General features: G+C 41.9%; 1 protein-coding gene across 1 annotated transcript in view; it reads right to left on the bottom strand.

The window, feature by feature from the left end:
* Nucleotides 1-16,501, bottom strand: part of XDH (xanthine dehydrogenase) — a gene marked incomplete at both ends in the record, with an annotated part of 47,503 nt that overhangs the window by 14,760 nt on the left and 16,242 nt on the right. The window contains 13 exons of the mRNA XM_082302014.1: nt 974-1,070; nt 2,602-2,721; nt 3,131-3,254; nt 5,680-5,849; nt 6,526-6,615; nt 7,055-7,223; nt 8,007-8,191; nt 10,951-11,060; nt 11,884-11,977; nt 12,804-12,955; nt 13,908-14,000; nt 14,585-14,726; nt 15,982-16,068. Of these exons, the coding sequence (XP_082158140.1) occupies nt 974-1,070; nt 2,602-2,721; nt 3,131-3,254; nt 5,680-5,849; nt 6,526-6,615; nt 7,055-7,223; nt 8,007-8,191; nt 10,951-11,060; nt 11,884-11,977; nt 12,804-12,955; nt 13,908-14,000; nt 14,585-14,726; nt 15,982-16,068 (1,633 nt within the window). The remainder of the gene's footprint in view (nt 1-973; nt 1,071-2,601; nt 2,722-3,130; nt 3,255-5,679; nt 5,850-6,525; nt 6,616-7,054; nt 7,224-8,006; nt 8,192-10,950; nt 11,061-11,883; nt 11,978-12,803; nt 12,956-13,907; nt 14,001-14,584; nt 14,727-15,981; nt 16,069-16,501) is intronic.

Genomic DNA, 16,501 nt, shown 5'->3' with positions numbered 1-16,501 from the left:
GTATTATAAGTGGTATCCCATGACATGTTGTCTTCAATCTACTGCCTTTGTACATGTGTCAGGTGACAACCCTTTGCTTTGCCCAGCACTGGATATCACTAGCTCTAAAATGGACACTTCTGGTTCAATGTTTAAAAAACAACAAAAAATAAACTCAAAACAAAACAACAAAACACAATAAAAAATTCAGACATGCTTCCTTTCCACTTTCTAGAAACCTTCATTCCAAAACACAAGTGGCTGGCATTTCAAAAATCAGCCTGTACACCATGCCAATGATCCAGCATCCCTTAAGATGTGGTATTTGGTGCCTTTCAAGGCTACACTGGTAACACCACTGAGATAAGAAAAAAAAATGAATCAAGTGTAGTCTGAGTCGACAAAATACAAGGTTATAGACTTTGAAACAGGAGAACAAATATAGAAACCCAAAAATGCCTTAAGATGATCCAACTGGGAATCAACTCTATCACTGCACGTGGCTCTTTCCCAGGACATCTTACCTGTCAGTGCTGAGAGTACAATTTCCAGTCATGGTACACATAATTAAATGTCAGAATCAACCTCTGTTCTTAGTCTTGGCCCTGATCTGTTCATTGTGTCCCATTTTCCTAAGATACAGCCATACACCAGATTAAAGGAAATTGGCTGTCTATAAGATTTAGACCAGACTATGTCTGGATAGGGAAACATTTCAGGAAAAAAAAAAACAAAAACAAACACTTTGTAGAATATTTGCTCAAGAAAAAAGTGTCCTTTAATTGGAAAAGAGTGTTTTCTGGGGCACAGCTGGGAGCATCCAGGTCTGTTTGAAACAATAAAATTTGTATACTGGCCTGAAACTTTATATGAGATTAATTTATTCCTGCAAGCCTTACTCTCGGTAGTGTATGCATTAAAAGGAGGCTGATAGCTTGACTTCTTTTGTCACAAACTATTCTATTTTAAAAGAATTATTAATGCTTATTCTCACCTTCCAAAATGTGATCAGATTCTTCAAATCCTTTCTTCACATCTCCCTTATTAATCCTCTTTATATCCTTAAAGAAGGATTGTTTCTCAATAGCTTCCTAGGAAACAGAATGACACAATGACATTTTTGTGTAAATGGAATGAAATCAAAACTTCCTCTGACTGAAGAAGAAATACCCGAGATAAAAAGCACAAGAACTTAGCAGACACTAACCAAGGGAATAGCCAAGAGACTTGACTAAAAGCAGTACAAAATCACTTTTGGCAACACAGCAATTTCACAACCAACACCATAATTGGACAATCTTAAGGTACTCCTTGTGACTCATTTTACATTGTGGACCCGGAACCTAAAGGCCTGTAGCCACCAGAGCTATAACTTATATAAACTCTTGTCTGTAGCCCATAAGGTGGGAAAAAGGAAAATAAGAAAAACGGGAGAAAAAGACACAAAGAGAAAACGAAATCTCTCAGATAAGAAGCACAGAAGTAGTTCACTTCTGAGCTAATATACAATCATCTTTCTAAGGGAAGTTTTACAAAGGCATTTTCCTTTTGCCAAAACTGAAGCTTTCCATAATGAAAAAACCCCACAGAATGATCAAACAACAAAAACCAAAAAATCAGCACGTTTTTGGCTCCACTCTCATGTTCCCTGGTTGAACAAACAACTAGAAGCCTCAGAAAAGGCAAAGGTCTCACACATTGTTTGTGAATCCACAAATCACACAAACAACCCAAAATCTCTGTCCTCAGATGACAGTACCAATGTCTCCATGAGACAGTGCACAGACTCTTTCTTCTTGCATGAATACAATTCACATTACAAAATACATGGTACAAAATACTGACTATTAAAAACATTTAATTAGAATCCCATGGTTCTAATTTATCCACTAAGAATGGCTTCATAGATTTTTCCTTCTCATTTCTAGATATGAATGCTGTGTAGATATTATTATTTGCTTTTACTGTCTCATAAGGAAATCTTGTTAGCAAATTTTCTAATTAAAAAAATAAAAAAGCATGAAATGATCACACATTGTTGACATTGATTTCTTCAGCTTTGAGAAAAGCCACTTAAAGACCGTGTCCATACAGTTCACAGTGGGGAGTGAACGCCTGAAAATTAATTTCATCAGCTTAGAAACTTGACAAGTGGTCTGCAGAAATCTCAGAGGAGCAGTGCAGTGAAAGAGCTAGAAAAGACATTTTCACACCTTATTATTGCTTGTTATAAATGAGAGAATGAAGAGGGAATGGATATCAGTGAAGCCAGCAGGGTCATACCAGACAACATTAAAAGCAAGTCTGTGTGGGTAAGAATGTAACAGTAACCTTGTTCTTTTAAACAAATTTCTGCTGAGCACAATATATCTGCCTGAGTTTGGTTTATTTGTTTCAGCTTTAAATAGCACAGAAAAAGTTAATGTACTCTAAATCAGTAGGGCATCAAAGATGTGCCTTCTGTATATTTAAATACAAAATTATTCCTTCTCTCCATATCCTATTGCACCCACAAACACAATCACAAACACAACATGGGGTTAAGTAACCACATGTGTGAGAACAGAACTAGACATCAGGGGGTCCCAAGCCAACTGCAGATGCAGACCTGAGCCATCTTACCTGAATTGTGACAATAGGTTTAAGTTCTTCATACTTAATCTTCACAGCTTTAGCTGCTCTCCTGGAATGTTCCTGTGTGTCTGCAAGGACTGCACCGATGATGTGACCCACGCAGGTGACCTACAGGCAAGATTAGGAGCCACCATCATTTGGGGTGCGTGTATGCAGTAACGAGAAACTCGTGATAATTCTCTTTGTCTATTCCTTTTATGCAGTTTTTCATCTGTTTGTTCAGACCAGTCTATTTAAAATCAGCCCAGGGAAAATAATCACAAGCAAATTTGGACAGCAACTGAGTGAGTGAGCCTGTCCCAGGGGGCTGCAGCTTAGAGAAGAATCGTGGAGATAACACAGAGGAGAGGGGCACATGGCAAGGGGAACTGGGCCTTACTGAATTTGGCACCAAGATTTCTATTGACCCCAGTGCAGTTAGAATTTCTCTGCATAAGGCAGGGGGCTTCACTGGACAATATGAGAAATGTTATCTCCTGAGCAGCATGATTGAAGAAGGCTATTTTTAGCTACATACCACATCCTTAGCAAAGACAGTCTCATCATTAGCGATGCCGGTGATGTTACTGCCAGGAACATCCTTGGCAGAGACAAAACACACAAACCCAGGGACACTCTGAGCTTCAGATGTGTCTACAGAACTACAGAAAGAAGGAGAGAGAGTGTTATTTCTCATTTTGTCTTTGTGTAAGTGATTATGAGATTCCAATACAAATTCAGGCCTGATTCCCTCAAGGCTGGCTATGCCACGTGAATATCATGCGAGACCGTGACAGAAAGCGAAACATATTAGACTAAAATCATTTGGGATCTATATGAAAATGTTAATCCTGACTGTGAGACTGATCACCAGCCTGCTTCTTTGGACTATGTCATACATCTTTTCCCTAAGACACATCTGAACTTGATCCAGTTGCCACATGTACTAAAGATTCTTTGATGACAAGTTGGTGTTAGTGATGCTGTGCTTCCACCGTCTTCTTAGGTGCCATGATTTTTGCCATGAAGGCAAGAATTCCCTGTTTATTCATAAATATGAATTTTTAGTGCAGACATGTATCATCTGCCATGGGTGAGCCAGGGAGAAATTGAGGATTGATCACAAGGAAGCTTCAGGGTTTTTAAGAGGATGCAAAAGAAGCGACGCTCAAAAAGACAAAAACCTTCATGAAAGGCTTTCTTTGGTAATCAGCAAAAGAGGTATCTAACCAAAATGCTTGTCTGCTTGAATCATATACAGATTTAAAACTCAGAGACAAAATAACTAAAAAAGGGCAATAATTTAATTTTTATATGGAGAAACTTAGTAAAAAATACATTACAAAAGACTTTCAGGTTCCTCTTGCAATATTCTGTACATTGGCTTTACAGAAACAGTTGTGAATAGAAGAGCTGTGGCTTTGATTTTGCTGACTGAATGATTTATTGCCTTCTGTAAATTGCTGCAATTTTTTCAGCAACTTGTTTAGATTCCTGAAACTTTGATATAAACTGTGCCTGAAAGCAGCTGTTACTGCATCCCAGTGAGCCACAGACTTTTTTAAAAAGGCATTAAATATATGAATGCACTTTCCCACATGAACCCTTAGACAGCAGGAACTCAAAATGCTATTTTTCTTTGGAAAGTTCTCTTTCCTGTGTTTCTGCAGCAGTAGCTCACAAACAACCCCCTAACACTTTCCCTTAGTTACAAATGCAGAGGCAGATGATGTCTGATTTACACTTGGTGCTCAAAATCTAACTCAGATGAGGTAGAAGTTTTCAGATTCAATATTTTGACTGCCAAAATCATTGAGATACTTTTGCCCCCTTATTAAATATTCTACTACTTCCTCTACAGAATATTAGAGGGTCCCAGCCTGAAATATCTGTACACAACGCAAATGCATGAGAATGTGTACAGAAACCTCTAGAAAACACTGCATGTTGTGGTCACAAGCATGGATGTGATGCTTTGTCTATCTCCCCATCTGCCCTGATGGTAGCAACAACACTTAAGTGTCTGCATTGCACATTGCAACACCTGAAAATTAACTATGATGACAGAGCAGTTTCTTTCATAACATGGGAGCCAACTACTACGTCCTTGCATCCATGACCATCATGCTGCCCATGCCACAATGGGAAACCTCTGGACAGGAAGCCTAACTAGGCAGGAAGTATTGCCTAAGGAATGAACAGCACATTGCAAGGCTGCTGCGGATGACATGAGCCTGTGCAACACAGAGCATCCCACATCAAAGCAGCTGAGGGCAGATGAAAGCTTGCAGAGACACCACCATGTAAACAAAATTAGGGATTGTGGGGGCAGTCAGTCCTGCAATATGACAGCATTAAAATTCATATGAGAATGTAGATGGCATTACCTGCAGGACTGTGTTTTTGGAGTTGGTTAGTCACTATTGTTATTAATTACGTACCAGTCATGCTCTGCATGGACAAGATGTTTTCTGAGACAGCTGCACGTCCAAATGCTGACCTGTCCACCTTGCTACAGCCTAACACAAGCAGGGCTACACCTCGTAGCTGAAGCCAATTCACAAATTACTTTTGTGCAGAGGGGTTTGACCACAGCCAGTGCAGGCAAGCACCATGCAAGGCAAAACCCAGTGCACACAGCTGACTCACCAGCAGGAGTGCTGGTAGAACTGCATCTTACAACCTAATTTTTCAGGCAGACAGAAAGAGAGTCTTCAAGCTGCATGCTCTGGTTAGTGATTAAAATGACATCTCCTTAGCCACTGTGGTGCTCTCCTACCCTGCTCCTTTTTAGTCCTGCATGCCTGAGTAAAAGAGATGGGAAATGCAGAAAGTTTGCCTAGGCTGAGGGCTTTTGTGCTTCAGCAGAGCCCAAAGTTTGGTGTTAATTCTCTCATATTCCCACTGACGCAGACTTGCAAGGCAGCTGTCACACACACCGCTCGCCTCCATGTAACAATGTGCAAGGAACTGCAGTTCCCACCTAAGCAAAAACCTTTCCCTCACCCACACCCTGACAGATTGGTGTTTTCTAAGCCACCAGGCACCGGATGCTTCCAACATCTGAAAGTCAGAAGCGACACTTACAGGATCTTAGCGTGGGCCTTGGTGCTGGTCACCAGCGTTAGGTACAGCTCGTTCTCATAGTGAGGGATGTCATCGCAGTACACAGCTTCTCCACTGGCTTGTTTGGCTGCTGAAACGTGCACCAGAGGCCGGCCCACCATGTCTTCCACGGCCTGCCCCTTGGGCACTTCCTGGAGTAAAACAAAGGGCTGACTACTACTGGCTTGGGTGGAAGGGGATGGAAGCATTGATGGGAGAGCAAAAGGCACTGTGAGACATTCTAGTGAATGGGGAATGGGATGGGGGCTCAGTCCTGTGGGAAAGGAAGGTAAACAAGATGCCACGAGATGCAGCTACACAGAGGGGAGCTGTAGGGAATGAAGTGAAAGGGGGTTGGGTTTTGAAATTGCTGTGGAAGAGAAGGGTTTGATTTCAGAGCTTGCATAAGAAGGTTCAAGTTCTGAAACTGGATTCTACTCTCCATGCTGAAGAGAATGGGTCACTAACAGAGAATTAAGAAAGAAGATACATCCTGAGTCTGAAGCCTGAGAGGTGCCAAGAAAGGCAGGGTGTAACTGGGGGAAGCTGAAGGGGAATTTCAGTTTGGATACAGAGCTGGCTACAGGAGGAAAAGCGATTTTTATAAAGCTGTCAGCAACAGTCTTGGGCAATGGTAGGAAAGAATAGTATCCTAAAGTGAGGAAAGGACTGAGACCCAAATACAAGCTTCACACATGGCATTTTATAAGTTTATGTGATGACCATACTGAGGGAGATAAGAAGATAAGAAGCACAGTTTGAGCTACAGAAAAGCCTGCATCTATGCCATGCTGACACTGCTACTTACTTGGGAAAGTTTCTACTTACTTGGAAGAGCTGGGCATTTGCAATGGGATCTTTGTGAAACAGCTCTGTAGCACTGATGTAGTTTGAAGGGACAGGCTCACACATATTTTTCTGCCAAAGACATATTAAAGAAAATCACCTTCCCTTCTTCTCACATTCCCTAGCAGCTCAGAATATTCTCCATTCTCCATCTTCCACTTAAGGTAATCCATAATCTGCTGAGTTAAAGGCAAACGAGGCTCAGGCTCGGTGCCAAGCATAACCACAGAGCCACAGGACCACTTGTAATGCAGCAAATGGGAGAAGTCCAGGAATCATCCTGTGAACCCACAGAGCAACACCCTTCCACCACAAGGTGAGGGTGCCACGAGGAAGCAAGTGGGAAGATACAAAAGCCACTGTTATGCAAGCAGTAGAGTAGCTCTGGCAGCTATTGCAGCATGGATCAGGTGTGACTCTGCTCAAATATGAACCCTCCCCATGCCTTCCCCACCAAGGCAGCACAAAGAGGTTCTCCTTCCCCAAATCTGCCTTCCCAAGGAGCACTCACAGTGCCACTCTTGCTCAGTTTCTGAAGGACTGTCAGGTAGAACTTGAAGAAGAAGCTGAGGGTGAGTGTGCGTCGGAAATCCACCATCCCACCAGGCGCAGAAGGAGACAGATCCATCTCACCCGACAGTAAGCGGCAGGCATCCTGCAGCAGCTTCTCATTCCAGTCTCTGCAAGGGAATAAAGGTGACACAGAGCCCTTGTTCAGACCTAAATTCACCAGGGGAGACTAACTCTTCTGACACCGAATCATGGAACATGCTGAGTTGGAAGGGGCCCATCAGGATCATTGAGTCCAGCTCCTGGCCTTGCACAGAACAAACATGCCAAGGGTCACACCATGTGCCTGAGAGCGTTGTCCAAAGGCTTCCTGAACTCTCTCAGGCTTGGTGCTGTGACCACTGCCCTGGGGAGCCTGTTCCACTGTTCCAGTGCCCAAGCACCCTCTGGGTGAAGAACCCTTTTCTAATATCCAAATTAACCTCCCCTGACACAGCTTCATGCTGTTCCCACAAGCTCTCAAGCAACAGCCATCAGTTCTATCTGTTCTTAGCACGTGTGTGCTTTGCTGTTATCTTGGGCTCATGGTATCCTTCCTAAAGATGTGGCAAAGCTATGATATTATAAAAGCACTGATTTTTCTGGCCAGTTTGAAATGAACCCAGTTTTGCAGGTCATGCATGCATCTAGCTTCTGTCCAGTCCAATAGATGAGACAATTGGCAAGAAAATGGCTCTCTGAATGAGAGAATGACATGGATCTTTGAGGGTAAGGAATACTGGAGGAAGCAAAGCATTACACAAAACACACTGCTGCAGAAGCATAACTATACTTCTTCCCCTTTCTCCTTTAACTTTTAAAGAGGATTTAGGATATTTTAGATATTTAAAATGCTCCTGTAAAAATCAGCACAGTTCCATTAGACAGTCTTTTTATCACAGAAAAACTCCTACCTGCCAGTGAGTTCCTTGCAAGTTTTTAGAGCCAGGACAGTGGTAGGAGCCATTCCTCCATAGCTTAGTTTTATCTCCTCCACTCGGCTTGTGCCATCTTGGAACAGGACTCTCATCCCACAGGTCACAATAGCAATGTCATCCTCACGACGGGAAGCCTGCTTGAAAGCTGACAAATATTCGCCCTGGAAGACAGGAAAATATTTCTTTATTCTCTACCTTGGCATGCTTTGGAGTATAAATGTGGACAAGCTGTTAACCTATCTCTACATGAACGAGCTATTCCAGGGAACAGTATCTGGTTGATTCACTGTGCAGGGCAAAGCAGGACATGTTTGTTGAGTCAGCTCTGTTTATTTTCACATAATTCAATGATTAATTCTAATGTATCAGTTCAGTATCAGTTATTAGCCAACCTAGGACTGGGGGGGAAAGAAGCTTTGACAGAGATCTGCTCATACCTGTCACATTTTTCCATATCTCAAGAGGAAGAACCAAGACAGATTGTTTGTACATAAACAAAATTACAGTTTCTCAGCAAGTTTTTCTTCTTCCCAGGCTGCTAAGCTGGAAGTCTCATCAGTAAAACCCATATCCTAAACCCCTTCCCTTCAGAATTCTTTGAAATCTGCAAGAACTGAAATCAATAATCACAAATATCACTCAGTTCTAGAGTAGACCAGACTAATTAATAAAAACAGAAAAATTCAATCTGTTAACTGCAAATAGAATTCTCAGTTACTATCCTGGTCTCCACAGAGAGAGGAAATTCTTGTAAATGCACCAGCAACTACAGCACACAAAACTCAGCAGCTCTCCTATGAAGAGTGGCAGTAAATATGAGATTAACACTCTACCAGGACACACGTGTAACAGCGTCACCCTGGAGTCACAGCATGGTCAGTCCTCTTGCCTGTACTGCAGGTTAGGACAAATTGCTGTTCAGGCACCCTGCAGACTAAGAGAGGATTCAGATCTGATGTCTTTGCACTGCCCTTCTGGAGAGTTTTCTGACAAGTTTCTTCTCTAATAGCTCAGCCAAGTGACTCCACACAGCACAGCAGTCTGCTCCATTAATTGCTTCTAATCTGAAGTGGACAGCAATTCTTTCATTATTGGATAGAACAATTTCTCTTCTGTTGACAATGAGAACAGTTTCACAAGAGGCCCCTTTTGTGCATCAAGGCCTCGTTACTGCAGATATAACTGAAGGGTGTGCTTCATTTCCTAAATTCAAATAATTACTCAGCAGACAATAGCAGAGGAGCATCAATAGCATCCTTCCAGTGAGGACATTCTGCCACTCTGCTTGTTAAAACAATTAGCTTTCAAAGAGGAGAAAAAGCAGCCTCCTCTCTTACTGTGTAATCAAGAGATTTCCAATAACATGATTGCAACAAGATGACAATATTTGCCTTCTCTCCTCACAAGACACCTTAATTTTCTTGATTCAGAGTTCTGTGGGAGGAAAGGCACTCACAACCTTTCCTCACTAGGAGTGTATGTAAGTGAACCATCCCATCAGCTGCCATGCCTACCTGGGTCTCTTGGTAAAAAGCAGAGCATGTTAATTCTTTCTGTTGTTCGGCCAGTCTTACCCTTGGTGTGACAAGTTACATGAATGCAAGGCATAACATCAGTTTCAAACAAAGATAAACCAAATAATTCTATCTAGCTGTGTGCTGACACAGCCCTGCTTCCATTCATGAGGAAATCACAGTTGCAGAAAACTTTGCCTGCCACATGCCAGCACCTTCAGACCTGCCCTGAAGAACTTCAGCCTTCCTACTTGTGAGCAAAGATCAGCCAAGAAACCATGAAGTTGAGAGTTCAAAAGTTGTTTCAGTTTTTCAGATCAATGAGCTGCATATAACCTAGGGCTGAAGCCACTGCCCCTGCTTGTAAGCATTTGTTTGGTCTGTGAAATTGCCATGTGACTGTCACATGGATGGAGAAATACGGTGTTTTCCATTGGCAGCCTCAAGTGTGTTTCTCATTTTGGCAAAAAGCGATGCTTTTATCACAAGACCAAAGAAGGATCACTCAGAAATAGATGGAAAACCACCCTAAATAAAATAATTTTTTCCCTTAGTAGTTAAATAGAAAAATTTGAGAGGATAGACAAGGCATTTATTAGTTCTGTCCCATAATAAAATTGTATTTCAGGTAAATCTGTGTTTTCCATTTATAAAGAAAATGTGTCGCTATACTGCAAATCCTTGCATCTTATGACTTGGGGCCACGAGCCCTAAGAAGGTAAATACCTTCACAAGCATAAAATTACAGTCTGATGTTCTCAGCCTTAAAGGAAAAAGAAGGGTTTTACTTCTTAGACACTCTGTTATGGTTTATGCTGCTACAGCAGAGCAGCACTCATTGCTCTGTTCGAAGCAGGTTTTGCAGCCTCATTTGAAGCTGCACGCCCTAATTGTCAGTCCCTGTGGTTTATATCTTGCAAGACAAAATGCAGAAACTGAGCTTCCCTTTTACCCATATGGACTTCTCCCCATTTCTTTTCCTGTTTCAGCTCACAGAAATTAAGCAGGGATCTTTGGCACATTAACATCACTCTACATCAGGGACTGCTAAAATCTTTTCTGTGCTACTTCTTCTGAACTTCTACCTCTGGGAACATCACTTTGACACTTTTCATCATTACCAAATGTGCTCAAAAAGCTTCAGATAATAAAGTGAAATTTGTCTTTCTTGCACTAGAAAAATTCTTGGGCTTGCCATACTTTATCATAGAGCCCTGCTCTCCTTGCTTGTCAAAAATAGCATGCTGCTAGATTTTCTCCAAATAATTCACTTGCTTCCTGGTCCACTTGGGACTACATAAGCATTTGGAGGTCAGTCAGGAAAAAGGTGCCTAACTTTGAAAACAACACTCAAATAACAGCATTTTAGCTCCACAGACAGTGAAGTTTTTTTCTTACAAGCTTACCTTCCTGCTGTAGGGTATTTCAACAGAGAGAAGTATTTCTTCAGGCTTAACTATTGTCTTTCTGTACCCGGTGAAAAACTTCTCATCCATCGTGACAGTCCTTTTGCCCTCTATAGAGCAAAGAGACATCAATGGTGAATAAATGAAGAATGGCAATAATATGTGTGAAAATATGTGTGAAAAAGCCTTCAACCTACACAAATCACTCCTCATATGATATCTGATTTCATTTTTCCACAAATTTTCCTTTTTCACCAAATCAGGAAGAACTTCTCAGATTTACTTTGGTATTTATGGAATCTATGGCAGCCTCTGCCTATAGATTACATTTTCTCTGCACAGGAACTGATTAAAGAGACCTCCTTCCTTCTTTATTTGATTAAATCTGAACTTCCAGGTGAGCCAGTTTCCAACAGTCCAATGAAATTGCCCTTTTTCTCCTTTCCATGGCCTACACACAAACCAGCACTCAGTTCAGTGATCAGATGGTCCACTTACTTCAAGGATCCTATTTTAAAAAATTATTCCTAAGAATAAATAACAACTAAGATGCTTGGCTTTCTTCATAGATAAACATAATAAGCTTCAGTCTTTATCTGAACAAACCAGAAGGATTAAAGTACAATAGTGACATGCCTATTTCATGCCTATTCTTTTTCATTAATACACATCTTCAACCAGCTCTTCACAAGGACATATCTGTAAGTACATAGGCAGTACCAGATATTCAATCTGGCAAAGAAGTTCAAAACTCTTTAGCAAGCCAACCTTTGACCTAGCTTTAGGACTTTAGCCTCAAAAAGGGTAAAAACACCGAAGACTCAGACTAATAATGTTAATTTCCACTTTCAAGTTCTGGCCTGACCTAACAACCCATGGCAGAGGACTCTGACTATCCCACTCCCCTCAGTGCCACAGGGAAATGTAGCTTACCTTTTGATATCAAAGTAAGTTTGCTTCCACTTGCCATTAACACAGGATTTAAGTCAGAAATTGGGCTTGCTGTCATTATGTTCCCACCAATAGCCTAGAGTGAAAATAATGCACCAGATAAATATTAAAAATCTAAGCAATTTTTGGCCTTTAATTAATTGGGAAAACCTAAAGCCCACAAAATCAGTTGCTGTCTCAGACAATATTAACATTTGCCTGAAACAGATTTAGAACAGTGTTTGGTTAATGCATCAAGACTATCTTATGCTCTAACCTTTTACGCACAACCATACCAAAATTCAATGACTGTAGCTGCCATTAAGGGAATATCCATGATAGTATAAAGGGTCTTTTCAGTACCAGTCAGGAACCCAAGGTTTTTGGCTCCAATACAGATGTATGGCACAATGTCTCATGGAACTAAAGTTCTTGTTTGGTAGATTGATTTAACTGCTTGTTTGATATTTTTTTCTTAGAGTACACGGAGTTTGAACACACCTTCCCCTTTAAAACTAGAGGAAAATTTGCCAGATCTGATCCATTAACACTATGACTGCCCTGGCTGTCATGGCAATAATACACACATCTGCTTCTTTGAAGTTTGTCCAGCACTCTAAATACCTTTTTTGTTAAATTAGTCAAATCTCACTACAGCTTCCCCCACTTGGTGATAACAGCAATGGAAGACCTGGTCAACTGCCATGTTTCCCTTGCTTGCTGGATGTGTGACATCAGTGCAGCACAGGCACCAGCTGAGACCCCACCAGTTTCTGGTGTTGATTTTTGTGTGCTGGTTTCTTTCCCAAGGTTTGCAAATGTTCTCGTGTGAGAAACACAGGGCACACCAGCACTGCACGAGGCAGGGCAGCTCCTCAGACTGAGCTTTCAACTACAGCCCCTGGGGCTCCCGAGTCACTTACAGCAACATTCCTGATCTGTGGCCCTGCAAACCACCGCAGCTGCTCCAGGACAGCCTGGAAGACCTCTGTTTTGTATGGAGGAAGGTCTGCCACCGCTTTTCTCATCACCTCCTCTACTGACTTCAGGGTACAGGCAGCGCCGAAGGTGACCCCTGTAAACAAACAAAGGAAAAGAATTGTTGTTCTCCAAAATGTTGAGGTACAGAAGGATGGTTACAACTGTGTCTGCAAAGCCTAGATGCCACTGAGTTTAACTCGACCTTCTGTTATATCAGACTATTTAGAATGCACTGCCTGTAAACATCACATCCTCTGAACAAAATTCACCTTTAAGCCACAGCTCATGCTGATGCTGTCTCCCACATGACAGTAACCCATCACCCTTTTGCATCAGTGTATTATTAACAATATTGGCCTCCTATAGGTATTAGTTTGTCCTTTGGGAAGCAAACTCCAACTCCTTTTCAGTTTCCACACTTTAAAAACCATACCAGACATTGGGCCTACACTCTCCTAGGTACTTCTATTTGTAAGGTTGACCCCTTTCCATCACAAAGCTAAAGGAAATGGAATCACAGAATTGTTAAGGTTGGAAAAGACCTCCAAGATCACTGAGTCCAGCCTCTGCTGAACACCACCACATCAGCTAAACCATAGCACTAAAAGCCACATCCAGTCATTTCTCGAACACTTCCAGGGTTGGTGACTCCACTGCCTCCATGGGCAGCCCATTCCAATCCTAAACCATGCTTTCAGTGAAGAAATTCTTCTTGATGTCAGTCTGAACATCCCCTGGCACAGCTTGAGGCCATTTCCTCTTGTCCTGTAACTGGTTACCTGGGAGAAGTGATTGACCCCCACCTTCCTACAACCTCCTTTCAGGCAGTTGTAGAGAGTGATAAGGCCACCCCTGAGCCTCCATTTCTCCAGGCTAAACATCCCCAGCTCACCTTTTTTACATGTCACTCACTGGATTTCCTGCATGGGAAAGTTATAATGCATGCAGAAAGCAATCTTTAGTCTGGGGATTTTCCTTCACACCCTCTTTATTATTCCATGGAGTCCCCACTCACCTCGCAGGTGTTCTGCCTCTTTTTTGCTCACCTGTTTCCGTGTGCTGAACAGCATTCATTTCAGGGATCCATGCTGGTGCTATTATCACTGGATACAGCAGGTTCTTTAACCTCATCTCGATACCTTAAGGAAAAGATGCTGTTTGGTACTTGTATAGTACGGCTACTCTTGTACATAACATCTTCAGGAAAGAAAAATTAATACAATGAACTCTACAACACTTAGGAATTATTTCATGAACTAATTGCTCAGGACAACAGAATTACTAAATATGTCTGAACTTTCCTCCTCAGCACTTATGTTTGCAGGACTATCTATTTAGTGTGAGAAAACAGTAAGATTTCAAGTCTTGAGAGTTTGCTCACTGAAAAGTCCTTCAAAATGCAGCTTTCACAGCTGAATTCAATTGATTATGGGGATATTTTATGCTGTGTCCCTCCCCTTTTCTCAAAATTCCACAAAATAGCACAAAGGCTCAGGGATCTGGATTAGCCTTTTTTACACCTGACACAGCAAAGAATGAGGAAAAACATTCACTGTGAGATTAATCTACCTGAGAAGAAAATCTGTTCCTACATGCAACCTGAAAAATAAAGAGCTTTTTAACAGCAATGACATGAAAGAAGTTTACATTTGCACTGTTCTCACAAAATACTTAATGGAAGGTTTTCCAACTGTTCATAATAAGCATCAGCTCTTTCTCTTACCCACTTCTGTGTTCCCCACAACGAGTTTGGCATTGGGGTACTGGGATTTGAGAGACACCAGTTCATTGAGAGTTGTGGGCTGGATCCACATCACACGCTCGCCTTTGAAACACATCTGCTTCTGCTGTTTGTTACTCTGAGTCTGTAGAAGGGAATTCAGATAGAGCTCAGCCTCTACATGGAGCCAAGAATCCCTGCTCACATGCTGCCCATGCCTGTGCCACACTGGGCTCCATCTCAGCTGAGTTACTGATAGGGAGGCTGGGATATCCACACTTGTGGGCAGTTTGCCATTCCCCATCCTTCTGCTAGCAGTGATGAAAGTCTTTCACGCTGACAAAAGTTCTCCCTTCCTGATACTGCCAGGTGCATCCTGCTGTCACATCTCCCTAGCAAGATCTGTGCCAGCAGGATCCATCTGACCAAGGTTCTGGCTGATGCCCATGGCTTCAGTTGCTTCAATGGGTTTTCCATTCTCATCTCAATCCAAAAATGTCAGCCTTTAGCACTGATGAATACCTGGTAGGCCAGGTTCTGATTCCCTTTTTAACTACTTCATCCCGTGACTGAAGAAAATGTGAGATCAACCCTTGGGCAGGAGAACATCTTGGAGAAGAAACAGAGGAGCCCTATCTCAAGCTGAATATATCTCATGCTATGGTCTAAGAGAACCTACTCATGCTGAAGCTCATGACACATTTGAGCTGGATACAGCAGCAGAACTAATGACTGAATTTCAGTTGTTGTTAAGTGTGAAGGAAGCTGTAAATGCATCATGTGCTGGATTAGATTCCTCGCTGGGACACATTGCTTAGGGGGAAGGATCCCCAGCAAAGACAGGAATGACACATGGAGAGAAACTAATCTCATCTAACTTTTAATGTCACTGTGAGCCGACCAACTTTCACTCCTGCTATGGTGAGAGAAGTGTTTTGAAAAGTCAACTATTTGGGACATGTATTCAGCTACATCCTGTAGTTCCTACTTCTCTTCCTACACTATAAAGGGAACACAGGGAGACAAGCTCAGATATATCCATATTTGATGTAGAAGTTCCCATCTGACCTAGTAAATTGACATTTGGATTTTAGCAACTGTTCCACCCCCAGACAGGCAGTGACTGGAAAGGAAGGCAACCCAAGAGCAGAGGCACATATGGTGAGAACCAGAGAGGAAAGCCAGACAGCTGGAGCAGGCACCTGGCCTGCATATTTCTTTTAAACCACCCTGGCTGAAACACCTTTTGTTTTATAAAACAGGGAAGGGTTCATGCCCATGCATTTTCTTTTATTAGCAGCCATTTTTGCCCTGTCATTTCCTCAGGACAGAGTCACTCAAACCTTGTACAGAACAACAAAGCAAACAAATCACTGCTATTTCTTTTTGAATGAACTTACCATTAACTCTGGTGGGAAGATTGGCTCCTGTGTGGGATCCAGTGGCTGGAACTCAGAAGAATTGAACAGGCTGGAGGATGTCATTGTCTGTGACAGAGAAAATGCAAATGGCTGGTGACTGAGGAGAAAGCTCTCCACATACAACCATAACTCATTCCTCTTTCTACTCAAATCCCTGTTACTATTTCATAGAGCAAAACATGGCAAACACAGCAAAATGATGCCACCTGATTCAGCATGTAAGGTTCTTCAGTCATATTTTTCTGATTCCCCTGCTTGTCAGAAGCCTCAACCCTGAACACACTAATATGTTTTTGTCAATCAAAAGTGAGATTCCTTTCACAGTGGCATGTTAAATTATGTCAAAGATACCTTTTCTGATGTATGCTCTTCTGACCATAAAATATAAACTAGTCTAAACTGCTTTGCATAAATATTGCTAAAATAAAAGCACTGGGCTTGGGCATACAAGAAGTCAGATCTAAGACTTTAAAACATCAGAAATAAAGAAAAATCTAAT

Source organism: Coloeus monedula, assembly GCF_965178545.1.
Source record: "Coloeus monedula genome assembly, chromosome: 2".
In the NCBI taxonomy this organism is placed as follows: domain Eukaryota; kingdom Metazoa; phylum Chordata; class Aves; order Passeriformes; family Corvidae; genus Coloeus; species Coloeus monedula.
Note: the sequence above shows the minus strand (reverse complement) of the source record. Positions and strands in the feature narration are given on the sequence as shown.